This window comes from Phocoena phocoena, chromosome 4 (assembly GCF_963924675.1).
Source record: "Phocoena phocoena chromosome 4, mPhoPho1.1, whole genome shotgun sequence".
In the NCBI taxonomy this organism is placed as follows: Eukaryota; Metazoa; Chordata; class Mammalia; order Artiodactyla; family Phocoenidae; genus Phocoena; species Phocoena phocoena.
Genome location: NC_089222.1, coordinates 6,977,781 through 6,992,589, shown reverse-complemented (window position 1 = coordinate 6,992,589; position 14,809 = coordinate 6,977,781). Strand labels below are relative to the sequence as shown.

Below are 14,809 nucleotides of genomic sequence, written 5' to 3'. Positions count from 1 at the left end.
TTGAAGAGGCAAATGACCTGCTTTTACTAAATATCGCCTTTTTTGAAGCATATCTCTATAAAGTAATTTCATTATTATTCCTATTTTTTCCAGAAGGAAATCATCAAAATACTGAGTTGGCTCAGTTTCCTCATAGATAATTTGTGTTGAAGCTGGAAACCACTCTTTGTTCTTTGATGGTCAATCTTGTGCCCAGATCCCTTGGCCACAAGACTTTTCCCCAATATCAAACACTTCCACACATGTTTCCATAATCCCTTTAAAAAAACAGATGGCATCCTGTGAAATTCTTCTTGACTATTTCATGAAAACTAAACTTTCTAGAACTTTGAGAACTTTATTTCTTTTCTTGCTCTAATAATATTAGCTCAGTCAACAAGAGACACAAAGCATTTGATGGAGGGTCTTCACCCAGTATGAACCTCCTTTAGCCCTAGTGTCAGATGCTAAAATTATACAATAATGTATTTTAAACTGAGTTGACAAATATCCAATGATACCCACATTATTATTTGTGGTTAATAAAATTCCATACCCTCTCACCATGGCTTAAAACTCCATAACATCATTTCTCAATGGATTCATGCCTCACAGATTTGGACAATCAAACAGCAGAGTAACTTTTTTAAAAAATGTGTTCACTGGGAAAAAAATGCGATCTGGGCTTCCAATAAAGGATTATCTCTTTGTCAGGTTTTTTAGCCTTGTTTTACCATGTCCTGCACACTACCTGGATTGGGAGATCTGATGAGGGTTCAACTCCTGTAGTCAAAATCAGTAGCTTTTATGAAATGATACAAAGTGGTAGCAGAAGAGCCTTGCTAGAGAGCATAGTACCTTGATATTATATCTGCTTCTCAGCCTCTCCAATGCCCTAAAATGATTAGGATTCCCAAGTGTGAAATTAGAGTTCCTGTTCTTAAAAGTAAAATCAACCTACTCACTAAAAAAGAAAAAAAATTTTTTGAAAAATGATAACAGGTAAAAAGAGGTATTAAGGCTCATATTTTACAAAAATACATGTATCTCTATCTCTACCCATATCCATATAGATATAGATGTAGTGACTTACGACCTGGCCACTGTACAAGTATTTACCTTTAGTTATAATTTTGCTCACAAATCATTTTAGCTCTACTCCTTGGGAATGGCTTTTAGAGCTGACTTGTCAGTCATGAAGAGAACATGACCTCATTCTCTATTGATCCCATTCTCAACTGGGTCACCTATATTAATCATCAGATTTGACTTCAAATTTTGGCAATTTCTAGAGTCAACCATCTAGGAAGGATGGCTTTCCATCACTGAGAAGAGGTGAAAGAAGATGACCAGATTCAAGGCAATTCTTTGTCCTTTCACATCTGAGCATTGATGACACAACCAGAGAATTCTTTAAACTCTGTGACTCTTTGGAACCCGTATGGACTTCTAATCAAGTAGCACATAGGTAGGAGGTTTTCCCAGTGTAGAACCTGTCTTTCATCACCATTCGTAATTCTGGTAAGCTATAAGTTCATTTCTGGAAGTAACAACCATGTAGGCCACATGAGGATGATATATCAACATATCCATCTTTCACTGGAAGCTCTGATACCCATCTCAGCACAAGGAAGTAGGCAATGGAGACTTGCCATACACATGATCCATTTCACTTCTTGATAGTAACTGTTGTCGTTATTGAAGATACCGTAGAAAGACCAGAAAAGATGCTCCAGAAATAAATCTGCTCTCTTAATGAAAACCAACAGCAATCAGTTTGTAAAATATTCACTGTCAGGACTAAGTCCAAAAAAATTCTTGCTATATCAATAACAAGAGGGCATAACTGATATCCTTTGGCTGTGGAAGAAGTGATCTGAATAAGGTGGTCATTAGCTAAAACACGTGCAAACCCAGGACTGGATTAGTAATGGCTCAGGTGGGGGTCCCTTTCTATTGAAGGGAGATTACACAACAAAAAGAACGAGGATGAGACATTCAAATACCTGTTGCCCCCTTCACACCCACACTGTCAATATTCTCTTGCTTTTATATGGGTTGGTTTTATTTAGAATTTACAGTAAGCCCCCTACGTATGAATCTTCAAGTTATGAACTTTCAAAGATGCGAACGTGTGTTTGTATGTTCAATCACGTGTCTGGCGTACACTGTCATGGGTGCACCTCCTCTACAAGTGGTTGTGCCTTTGTGTACTTTACTGTACAGTACTGTATAGAGTACTGTAGTACAGTATCTTTGTTTCAAGCCCAGGATGTCCGGAAGCACCATATTATTTGTGAAAAGTATTATAAGCCCATTGCAGTACAGTACTATATAGCCGATTGTGTTTGTTGGGTACCTTGGCTAACTTTGTTGGACTTATGAACAAATTGGACTTACGAACGTGCTCTCGGAATGCAACAGGTCCATATGTAGGGGACTTAGTGTATTACGTTTTGGACTGAGAAAACAGATGTGGTATATATCCTAAACGACTTTGTTATAAATCCAATGTGAATTAGCAACTCCTCTGATAACTGATGACTGATCAGATGAATGACCTACTACCTTGTGATGTATCCTTAGGAGGGAAAAGAATACAGAACACTTTTCTGAGAAAATGCAAATATTTGAGTAGCTGTATGGTTCACTATAAGAAAGCACTTCTTCGAGGGAGAGAAAAGTGTTTTTTTAATGCAAAAATAGGTAACCAGTTTAGCCTTTACTCACTCTCACCCACACTGCTGATGAAGAGAGTAAGGACAAAGCATTCGTTGACTATTTAAATGTTACCCTGCTAGGCAGGGACAAAGTCTACAATAGGCTCTGATTTCTTTCAGGCTCATTGTTTTCCTCACCACTTTAAGATGCTTTCCTGTGTACAAAGAGACGTTAATACAATGTCATCCATGCAAATGTACAGAAAGGTAGTTTAGTTCTATAGATCAATTCAGATTTGAAGGAAGAGGTCTCTATACCAGAGTCATTTTTTAGCTTTATGGTCTGATTTCTTCAGGAAAGTTGAAACATTCCATGGGTGTGGAGACAAGATATTAATTTAAGCTATTAATTGTAAGTGAAATTTAATGCCCATCTCTACTGTGGGGTGGTTCTGTACCTTAAAAACATACATGAGCACATCCACAATAAACTCTGAATAATCCTTCTTTAAAACCTTTTCATTTTTACTCCTTTGTGTTGTGATTTCCTGCTCTTTTAATTTCCAAATGAGCATAAATGCTCTCTTGGCTAAATAGTTCCTTGGCAGCAAAATATGTAGCACCTTTCAAAAAACCAAATTATATCTCTGATGTTAATGGCAATGAATTATTGCAAGAGAGGAACGGAAACCCAACGGTACCTGAAGATTGCATCATTTGAGATGAGTCAGTGATGATATAAATTGCCCAAAGCCAACTGCATACACAACTGTGCTTAGGTGTACACAACAACCACTCTTCAAAGTTCAGGAGCAGTGAGAGGAGCGATTTGTCACTTGTAATCGCCTGTTTTCTCGGAAGAGAAATACAGTGCCTTCCCAAAGACTGTTTCCAGTTGTCTGGGTAATCTGGATGAGGTGCAAGAATGCTTTTTCCAGAGGCATTTGACTCTTGCAATGCATTTATATTTGTTGCAAATGAAATCGGAGATGCTTTATCTATCCCATCCCTGCCATGGGTATGATGCATGGGAAGGAACGTATAACCATAAAGTCAGACCCCCCTCAGGGATGTTCAGAGCACCACTGCTGATCAATCGGAATTACTGATCTTTATTCATGAAAAGAAGTTCCCTAAGGGAAAGGATAGAGCTTTATAGCAGTCTGAACAATGGTAGATATGGATCTGGTGTTAATAAATACATGGAATGTTGGGAACCAATTCACAGAGAATCCACCATAAGTTCCATGGTTAGGCTTCATCCTTTATTAGGTAGTGAGTAAAAGACAACTGATGATTACAACTCCAATTTTAGAGACCATTTAAACAAAAATGGTTCCATAGTGAAGTGAGGCAGAAGGGGTTTAGGTATTTCTGAGGTTTCTCCTATGGCTGATGGAGAAAATATGGCTGATTTGTTTGTTTCCCAGCAAATCATTAAAGTTAGTAACGCCTTGTGATCCAGGACTCTTGTATTCCACCGGCCCTGACTTCTAGTGGACTGGCTCTTTCACTCTGGTGAAAATGGGGAAGAACAGCAAAAGTACATTGTATTAAGATTTCATCAATTGACACTAAGTTCTCCAACAGAAAGAGAGGTTTTTAGAGGTGTAAATGTAGTTGGATAGGGATTCAGGCTGACATAGTGAACGATGAAAATATTCAACAAAGCAGAAAGAGGAAACTGAAGTTCAAAACGGTCAGAAGCTGGTCACACAGGATATAGGCAGCCCCAAACAACAGAATTCATGAGCTAACTCTCTCCTGGCTGAACTAGCAGGGTCTGAGGGTGGAAAAAGGAAACACTTACTAACACCAGAAAGTAGAGATACTGGCAGATGCAATATCACCAGATACTTTCAAAAACAAATTTCAATTGTAACCAACATGTTCAGGCAGAAGATGTATGGTTTGAAATTCCTCTTACCAAAGACTGATGGAATACTTTTTCTTTTCTTTTCCTTCCTTTCTTCCTCCCTTCCTTCCTTCCTTTTTTCTTTTGGTTGGTTGTTTAACAAAAGTTCTATAAAGTCAACTGCTTTAAAGATATATTTATATGACAAATGTCTTTAGCTAGATGGTGGAGAAGAACTCCAAAGACCATGTTTAACGTTGAGCACCAAGCACATTATGGGTGTTTCTTAAATATAAAATGACAAATACTAAATACCCATCTCTCAAACCGTTTCACCTTGAGTCTTTAGGCCTCTCAAAAGTCTACTACAGTTTAGATAAGAGCAGTTTCAGGAAGGCCATATGCAGCCTTTCCCTATATTTTTAAATAGTCTTTACAAAACCTTTCAAAAATATTTTTTTTTCTCTAAACCTAAATCTGATAGGGTGGATTTGTACATGTTTTCATTGTTCTAAGTTTGAGTGTCATTATTCTTATTAATGCAACAGACTGGCTGCATCAAACCCCATCATAATGATAGGTATATGTTAGCTTTCTATGGGAAAAAGCAAATAGCCTTTATCACAAATTAAAGGCACAGCTATTTTTATGCCATTTGTTACCAACTTAATGATAACATGTAACACGGGATGGTTATATAATTATTTTATATAGATTTTCTTTTTATAAGTTATTCTCTTAATCTTTCTAACATATATACAATATACATATATTTATATATACCCCTGAAAAATCTTGTTTTAAAGGTAAAACATCAACTCCTTTCAGCCTTATGGTGAATATTGAAGGCTGTCAGTGTTTCACAACTCCACTAGAGAAATGATGGTCAAATGCATCTTACCAGTATTTTTTTAACTCTACATCCTTGGTCTGAAATTAATGCAGATTCATTTTTCTTGTTTTACTAATATTTAAATATATATTAATTGTTTATATCATGTCAGTAGGAAATCTAAAAAAACAACAAAACCCCCCACAACAATAGCTAATGTCTACCATCATAGTCAAAGCAGAAACCTTTGCTGAAGAGACAACCCTACTGGTTTGATATAAAGGGGGTATTGCAGAGATGCAATATTCTTTGTTTTTATTGGATATGCACTAAGAAAAATCTTTACTTTGCATTATCATGCTAGGTTAGGATCATCCATTATCCTTGAAACAGAATTGTTATACTGATTTCTTTCTGAACACCTATGATGCATGGGTTTACCTGTTTTCAGATATAGGTGCTTTACAAACACTTCCTATTTCCAGCAACACTGTTCCAGAGGGAGGGAAAAGTACTTTGTAAGAAACCATTTTTATTAATCTCTCCCACCTCTATGCTTAGCCTTGTTCTTTTATTCTGAACTTAAAGTCATCTCCAAGCTGGGTAGGATGGGAGAATGAGAACCAGGGACCTTCCCCACACCATCCAGTGGTGTTTAGTTTTTGACTGCTTACAGGCATGAAATAGTTGTTCGTTCTACCTTTTGCAATTCTTGAAAACCTAGTGGCATAGATTGAGACACAGCACTATTGTTTTTACAAGACATCTACTGTATCTACTTTTGTTGGGATAAATACCCAGGAATTGCTGTCATAGCAAGAGGAACAGCACGGGTACTACTATTCACAGTGTTGCTTTTGTTTTTTGTGATTTTTTCTTTTTCTTTTTTTTTTGTATTATTTTAATCTACAGAGTAAATTATTATATATACATTGGAACCAGTTAATGCCCTTAGACAATGTATAGCTGTCTCATAAAGCAGGAAAGACAATGCAGGGGGAAACAAGTGCCCAAAAGCACAGTCACAAAGGCTTCAGAAGTTCTAGATACCACTACAAGTCAATGCTGGAGATCACTTCTAAAACACTCAATGTTCAAGAGGAATGCTTTAATTTGGAGAAAATACCACCCCTCCCTCCCACCCCTAAACCTCCCTCCTTTTTTTTTTTTTTTTTTTAATAATCTTTTCAATTCACTATCAAAAGTCCTGGCTCTTCAGGTATACTTTAAACTATAAATAAACACTGCATAGTTCTCTTTTTGTTTTGTGTTTTTTGAAAAATTATTGCAGTACAGTTACTCCCATTTGGAATTCAGTAAGGAGCAAACAGCACAGGAGTGTGGGCGGTCCGAATGGGTCCAGGAGCTGGCCGCAGGAGGGCTGGAGGGACTGCAGAAGTCTGGAACAGTGTGGCTGCTGGAGCAGTTCGGAGGCTGAAGGGGGAATTCACTGCCACAGCCGCAGCAGCCGCTGCAGCTGCCAGAGGGTTTGGTAGAATTCGTGGAGCCAAAGGCTTTGAAGGTTCTTTTGAAAATACTAATTTTACCTGCAAGGTAGGGGGGAAAAAAAAGAGTAGATGAACAAAAGTCTTAGAGTCTACAATGAGAATCCAAAAGGGTGAGCAGCTTTTAAAATACAGCAGTCAACAACTACAAAGATAAACTCACACCTGGGAACTGATGATAAAAATCACGCAAAGTGGGAAACCTATATTCAATATCCTGAGATAAATCAAAATGGACAAGAACATGAAAAACAATATATATGTATAACTGAATCACTTTGCTTTACAGCAGAAATTAACACACCATTGTAAATCAACTGTATTTCAATAAAATAAATTTTAAAAAATAATGTAAAGTGTAGAACATCTTTCCTTTTGGGAAAATTGGAAGATCCCGGAAAATGGCTTGACCTATGATGTTACAAAGTCCTCCAGGAAAGTACTTTATTTTATTTTTTTTTTAACATCTTTATTGGAGTATAATTGCTTTACAATGGTGTGTTACTTTCTGCTTTATAACAAAGTGAATCAGTTATACATATTCATAGGTCCCCATATCTCTTCCCTCTTGCATCTCCCTCCCTCTCACCCTCCCTATCCCACCCCTCTAGGTGGTCACAAAGCACCGAGCTGATCTCCCTGTGCTATGCGGCTGCTTCCCACCAGCTAACTATTTTACGTTTGGTAGTGTATATATGTCCATGCCACTCTCTCACTTTGTCCAGCTTACCCTTCCCCCTCCCCCTATACTCAAGTCCATTCTCTAGTAAATCTGCGTGTTTATTCCCGTCTTGCCCCTAGGTCCTTCATGACCTTTTTTTTTTTTTTTTTTAGATTCCATATATATGTGTTAGCATATGGTATTTGTTTTTCTCTTTCTGACTTACTTCACTCTGTATGACAGACTCTAGGTCCATCCACCTCACTACAAATAATTCAATTTCGTTTCTTCTTATGGCTGAGTAATATTCCATGTATATCTGTGCCATATCTTCTTTATCCATTCACCTGTTGATGGACATTTAGGCTGCTTCCATGTCCTAGCTATTGTAAATAGAGCTGCAATGAACATTGTGGTACATGACTCTTTTTGAATTATGGTTTTCTCAGGGTATATGCCTAGTAGTGGGATTGCTGGGTCATATGGTAGTTCTATTTTAAATTTTTTAAGAAACCTCCATACTGTTCTCCATAGTGACTGTATCAATTTACATTCCCACCAACAGTGCAACAGGGTTCCCTTTTCTCCACACCCTCTCCAGCATTTATTGTTTGTAGATTTTTTGATGATGGCCATTCTGAAAGGTGTGAGGTGATACCTCATTGTAGTTTTGATTTGCATTTCTCTAATGATTAATGATATTGAGCATTCTTTCATGTGTTTGTTGGCAATCTGAATATCTTCTTTGGAAAAATGTCTATTTATGTCTTCTCCGCATTTTTGGATTGGGGTGTTTGTTTTTTTGATCTTGAGCTGCATGAGCTGCTTGTAAATTCTGGAGAATAATCCTTTGGAAATTGCTTCATTTGCAAATATTTTCTCCCATTCTGAGGGTTGCCGTTTCGTTTTGTTTATGGTTTCCTTTGTTGTGCAAAAGCTTTTAAGTCTCATTAGGTTCCATTTGTATATTTTTGTTTTTATTTCCATTTCTCTAGGAGGTGGGTCAAAAAGGATCTTGCTGTGATTTATGTCCTAGAATGTTCTGCCTACGTTTTCCTCTAAGAATTTGGTAGTGTCTGGCCTTACATTTAGGTATTTAATCTATTTTGAGTTTATTTTTGTGTATGGTATTAGGGAATGTTCTAATTCCATTATTTTACATGTAGCTGTCCAGTTTTCCCAGCACCACTTATTGAAGAGGCTGTCCTTTCTCCGCTGTATATTCTTGCCTCCTTTATCAAAGATAAGGTGTCCATATGTGCATGGGTTTATCTCTGGGCTTTCTATCCTGTTCCATTGATCTATATTTCTGTTTTTGTGCCAGTACCATACTGTCTTGATTACTGTAGCTTTGTAGTATAGTCTGAAGTCAGGGAGCCTGATTTCTCCAGCTCCATTTTTCTTTCTCAAGATTGCTTTCACTATTCGGGGTCTTTTGTTTTTCCATGCAAATTGTGAAATTTTTTGTTCTAGTTCTGTGAAAAATGCCAGTGGTAGTTTGATAGGGATTGCATTAAATCTGTAGATTGCTTTGGGTAGTAAAGTCATTTTCATAATGTTGATTCTTCCAATCCAAGGACATGGTATATCTCTCCATCTTTTTGTATCATCTTTAATTTCTTTCATCAGTGTCTTATAATTTTCTGCATACAGGTCTTTTTTCTCCTTAGGTAGGTTTTTTCCTAGATATTTTATTCTTTTTGTTGCAATGGTAAATGGGAGTGTTTTCTTAATTTCACTTTCCAATTTTTCATCATTAGTGTATAAGAATGCCAGAGATTTCTGTGCACTAATTTTGTGCCCTGCTACTTTACCAAATTCATTGATTAGCTCTAGTAGTTTTCTGGTAGCATCTTTAGGATTCTCTATGTATAGTGTCATGTCATCTGCACACAATGACAGCTTTAGTTCTTCCTTTCCGATTTGGATTCCTTTTATATCTTTTTCTTCACTGATTGCTGTGGCTAAAACTTCCAAAAGTATGTTGAATAACAGTGGTGATAGTGGGCAACCTTGTCTTGTTCCTGATCTTAGTGGAAATGGTTTCAGTTTTTCACCATTGAGGACAATGTTGGCTGTGGGTTTGTCATATATGGCCATTATTATGTTGAGGAAAGTTCCCTCTAAGCCTACTTTCTGGAGGTTTTTTAATCATAAATGGGTGTTGAATTTTGTCGAAAATTTTCTCTTCATCTATTGAGTTGATCATATGGTTTTTCTCCTTCAATTTGTTAATAAGGTGTATCACATTGATTGATTTGCATATATTGAAGAATCCTTGCATTCCTGGGATAAACCCCACTTGATCATGGTGTATGATTCTTTTAATGTGCTGTTGAATTCTGTTTGCTAGTATTTTGTTGAGGATTTTTGCATCTATGTTCGTCAGTGATACTGGCCTATAAATTTCTTTCTTTGTGACATTTTGTCTGCTTTTGGTATCAGGGTGATGGTGGCCTTGTAGAATGAGTTTGGGAGCATTCCTCCGTCTGCTATATTTTGGAAGAGTTTGAGAAGGATAGGTGTTAGTTCTTTTCTAAATGATAGAATTTGCCTGTGAAGCCATCTGGTCCTGGGCTTTTCTTTTTTTTGAAGATTTTTAATCACAGTTTCAATTTCAGTGCTTGTGATTGGTCTGTTCATATTTTGTATTTCCTCCTGGTTCAATCTCGGAAGGCTGTGCATTTCTACGAATTTGTCCGTTTCTTCCAGGTTGTCCATTTTATTGGCATATAGGTGCTTGAAGTAATCTCTCTTGATCCTTTGTATTTCTGCAGTGTCAATTGTTACTTCTCCTTTTTTCATTTCTAATTCCGTTGATTTGAGTCTTCTCCCTTTTTTTTCTTGATGAGTCTGGCTAATGGGTTATCATTTTTGTTTATCTTTTCAAAGAACCAGCTTTTAGTTTTATTGATCTTTGCTACAGTTTCCTTCATTTCTTTTTCATTTATGTCTGATCTGATTTTTATGATATCTTTCCTTCTGCTATCTTTGGGGGGTTTTTTGTTCTTCTTTCTTTAATTGCTTTAGGTGTAAGGTTAGGTTGTTTATTTGAGATATTTCTTGTTTCTTAAGGTAGGATTGTATTGCTATAAGCTTCCCTCTTAGAACTGCTTTTGCTGCATCCCATAGGTTATGGATCATCATGTTTCATTGTCATTTGTTTCTAGGTTTTTTGATTTCCTCTTTGATTTCTTCACTGATCTCTTGGTTATTAAGTAGTGTATTGTTTAGCCTCCATGTGGTTTTATTTTTTACAGCTTTTTTTCCTGTAATTGATATTTAGTCTCACAGCGTTGTGGTCAGAAAAGATACTTGATCTGATTTCAATTTTCTTAAATTTACCAAGGCTTGATTTGTGACCCAAAATATGATCTACCTAGAAGAATGGTCCATGAGCACTTGAGAAGAAAGTGTATTCTGTTGTTTTTGTATGGAATGTCCTATAAATATCAATTAAGTCCATCTTGTTTCATGTATCATTTAAAGCTTCTGTTTCCTTATTTAATTTCATTTTGGATGATCTGTCCAATGGTGAAAGTGGGGTGCTAAAGTCCCCTACTATGATTGTGTGTCCCCTACTATTATGGGTGCAGAAATATTTACAATTGTTATATCTTCTTCTTGGATTGAGCCCTTGATCATTATGTAATGTCCTTCTTTGTCTCTCTTGTTTGGAAGTCTATTTTGTCTGATATGAGAATGTCTACTCCAGTTTTCTTTTGATTTCCATTTGCATGGAATATCTTTTTCCATCCCCTCACTTTCAGTCTGTATCTGTCCTTAGGTCTGAGGTGGGTCTCTTGTAGACAGCATATATACTGGTCTTGTTTTTGTATCCATTTAGCCATTCTATGTCTTTTGGTGGGAGTAATTAATCCATTTACATTTAAGGTAATTATTGATATGTATGTTCCTATTACCATTTTCTTAATTGTTTTTGGTTTGTTATTGTAGGTCTTTTACTTCTCTTGTGTTTTCTGTTTAGAGAAGTTCCTTTAGCATTTGTTGTAAAGCTGGTTTGGTGATGCTGAATTCTCTTAGCTTTGCTTGTCTGTTAAGGTTTCAATTTCTCAGTCAAATCTGCATGAGGTCCTTGCTGGGCAGAGTAATCTTGATTGTAGGTTTTCCCCTTTCGTCACTTTAAATATGTCCTGCCAGTCCCTTCTGGCTCGCAGAGTTTCTGCTGAAAGATCAGCTGTTCACCTTATGGGGATTCCCTTGTGTGTTATTTGATGTTTTTCCCTTGCTGCTTTTAGTATTTTTTCTTTGTATTTAATTTTTGATAGTTTGATTAATACGTGTCTTGGCACGTTTCTCCTTGGATTTATCCTGTATGGGACTCTCTGCACTTTCTAGACTTGATTAACTATTTCCTTTCCCATATTAGGGAAGTTTTCTACTATAATCTCTTGAAATATTTTCTCAGTCCCTTTCTTTTTCTCTTCTTCTTCTGAGAGCCCTATAATTTGAATGTTGGTGCATATAATGTTGTTCCAGATGTCTCTGAGACTGTCCTCAATTCTATTCATTCTTTTTTGTTTATTCTGCTCTGCAGTAGTCATTTCCACTATTTTATCTTCCAGGTCACTTATCTGTTCTTCTGCCTCAGTTATTCTGCTGTTGATCCCTTCTAGAGAATTTTTAATTTCATTTATTGTGTTGTTCATCACTGTTTGTTTGCTCTTTAGTTCTCCTAAGTCCTTGTTAAACATTTCTTGCATTTTGTCCATTCTATTTCCAAGATTTTGGATCATGTTTACTATCATTATTCTGAATTCTTTTTCAGGTAGACTGTCTATTTCCTCTTCTTTTGTTAGGTCTGGTGGGTTTTTATGTTGCTCCTTTGTCTGCTGTGTGTTTTTCTGTCTTCTCATTTTGCTTAACTTACTGTGTTTGGGGGTCTCCTTTTTGCAGGTTGCAGGTTCCTAGTTCCCATTGTTTTTGGTGTCTGTCCCCAGTGGCTAAGGTTGGTTCAGTGGGTTGTGTTGGCTTCCTGGTGGAGGGGACTAGTGCCTGTGTTCTGGTGGATGAGGCTGGATCTTGCCTTTCTGGTGGGCAGGTCCATGTCTGGTGGTGTGTCTTGGGGTGTCTGTGGCTTTTTTATGATTTTAGATAGCCTCTGTGCTAAAGGATGGGTTTGTGTTCCTGTCTTGCTAGTTGTTTGGCATAGGGCGTCCAGCACTGTAGCTTGCTGGTCGTTGAGTGGAGCTGGGTCTTGGTGTTGAGATGGAGATCTCTGGGAGATTTTCATCATTTGCTATTATGTGGAGCTGGGAGGACTCTTGTGGACCACTGTCCTGAACTTGGCTCTCCCACCTCAGAGGTACAGCCCTCATGCCTGGCTGGAGTGCCAAAAGCCTGTCATCTACACGGTCATGTGGCTCTAGGTAGGAGGCCTCAGTTCATTGCTACATGGATCTCTCCTTAGGGCTGCTTGAGTGTCCTCATGACATGGCAGCTGGCTTACCCCAGGATGAGTGATCCAGCCCATGGTCCCCAGGACCGCTGCAGCTTTGGCTGCTGGGGCCCTTCCAGAGCTGGCAGCCTCAGTGAGGCCACCTTCCCTTTGGGCTCCAGGGCAGTTTAGTGATGGCGGAGGGAAGAGACCCCAAGCCAGGAGTTCCAGCTCTCTATTTTATTTTTGTGATAAATATACCTCACGAGGAAAGTATTCATCTTGAGGAAAAACGGAATTTTTTACTGCACTCTTTACACACATTTTAACTAGCAGGGTATAGACATTTTTAAAGAGAGATTAATTAATGCTGTCAGCTACTATTAGACTATGCAAGTATGTCAAGTGAGTATCCTAGTAAGATGTGAGTACCAATCAAGAGACATTATAAAAATAATGAAATTCCACTTTCAATAAAGAAGCAAAGAAAACTTATCTTCCCTAAAAGTTTGACGTGTTTTGCTTTCATTGGTAGCAACATTCTCTCAAACCTACTATATAAAATCAGTTCATTCTCTGACTAGTAGCATTAGTAAGATGGCTGTTCTCAGGAAGGGAATGGTCCCATTTATGGAAATAGTAACAGTGACAGTTAAACAGGAGGTTTGGAAACTAACATTAACACAATTTGACTTCTCTTCCATTCACTTGATTGTTGAAAGCTTCATCTACGTAGGTCAGAAAGAGCACTCAGGTTATCACTAGTGGTGCTGAAACATCAGTTCCATGCAGAATTCACAGCCACTCAATGCAGCTAAAATTGATTCTATGCAAGAGAGTAAAATGACTTCATTTGAATAAAAATGGGTGATGCTACTAAATTAATTGGGTCAACTCATTCTGAGGTCTCATAATGGATGACTACAGTTTTCCTTTAACTGTATTTTCATGTGTCAGCAGCACACAGTAGCACTGATTATTAATAAGATCTATTTTGAAGAAAACAGATTTCAAAATGCATAATTCAGCACATACTGTAGATCAATTGTTCTTCATCTTAATTTTTTTATGCACACAGTTATGGTTTATTACAGCTAAACAATGCAGAGCCCTGGGTCTCTTAGATGTAAGCTATCGTCATTTCAACCAGAACAAAAGCATATGCTTATAAATATTAGCTTAAGATGTCAGGAGGTTTACAGACTTCCCCTAAAATCCTACAAAAATTCTAGGTCAGGACATCAGTACTAATATGTTTACTAATCTAAAACAAGAGGGCATGTCTCAGGAAATATTTCCCAGGCCTTAGATAGTGTCCTTAGGTGAATAATTTTTAAAAGGAGCCATGTCTTTGAGAGTGTGTTATTCAAAAGACAAAATTGTTGAGGGAATCAACAATGCTGGTGCTTTGTCTCCTGAAGACCTTAAAAAGGAGATGCAAGAATTTGTTTTCACCGACCTTTTCCTAATAGTATCCACTAACCTCAAGTCCAGATTTCATGCGATTACCTACCTGACACAAAAGAGTTTGGTTTTCCTCCCATCCCCATGCTCTGCTGTAAACCTGTGCCCAACTAAAAAGATAAGACGTCGGACTTTGGCTAATGGTGACAAAACACTCAAACAACTCATGAAACCAATGATTCTGTTGGTGGAGTAGGAGTTGGACTTTCAAATCAATTGTTTGTCTTTACTTAGGTATCTTCCATTCGTTTCATTTAGTAACTGACAAAAAAAAAATCCAAGTTCAGTGAGTAGACTGCAGGACATGAAAGGCTATTCTCAGGCTTCCCTAGTGGTACAGTGGCTAAGGATCCTCCTGCCAATGCAGGGGACACGGTTTCGAGCCCTGGTCTGGGAAGATCCCACATGCCACGGAGCAGTGAAGCCCGTGTGCCACAACTACTGAGCCTGCGTGC

General features: G+C 37.6%; 1 protein-coding gene across 1 annotated transcript in view; it reads right to left on the bottom strand.

Moving 5' to 3' along the window:
* Window positions 1-6,486: 6,486 nt before the first annotated feature.
* ZNF385D (zinc finger protein 385D) overlaps window positions 6,487-14,809 on the bottom strand; it is a 334,430-nt gene continuing 326,107 nt past the window's right edge. The window contains exon 8 of the mRNA XM_065875748.1: window positions 6,487-6,873. Within this exon, the coding sequence (XP_065731820.1) occupies window positions 6,640-6,873 (234 nt within the window). The 3' untranslated portion in view covers window positions 6,487-6,639. The remainder of the gene's footprint in view (window positions 6,874-14,809) is intronic.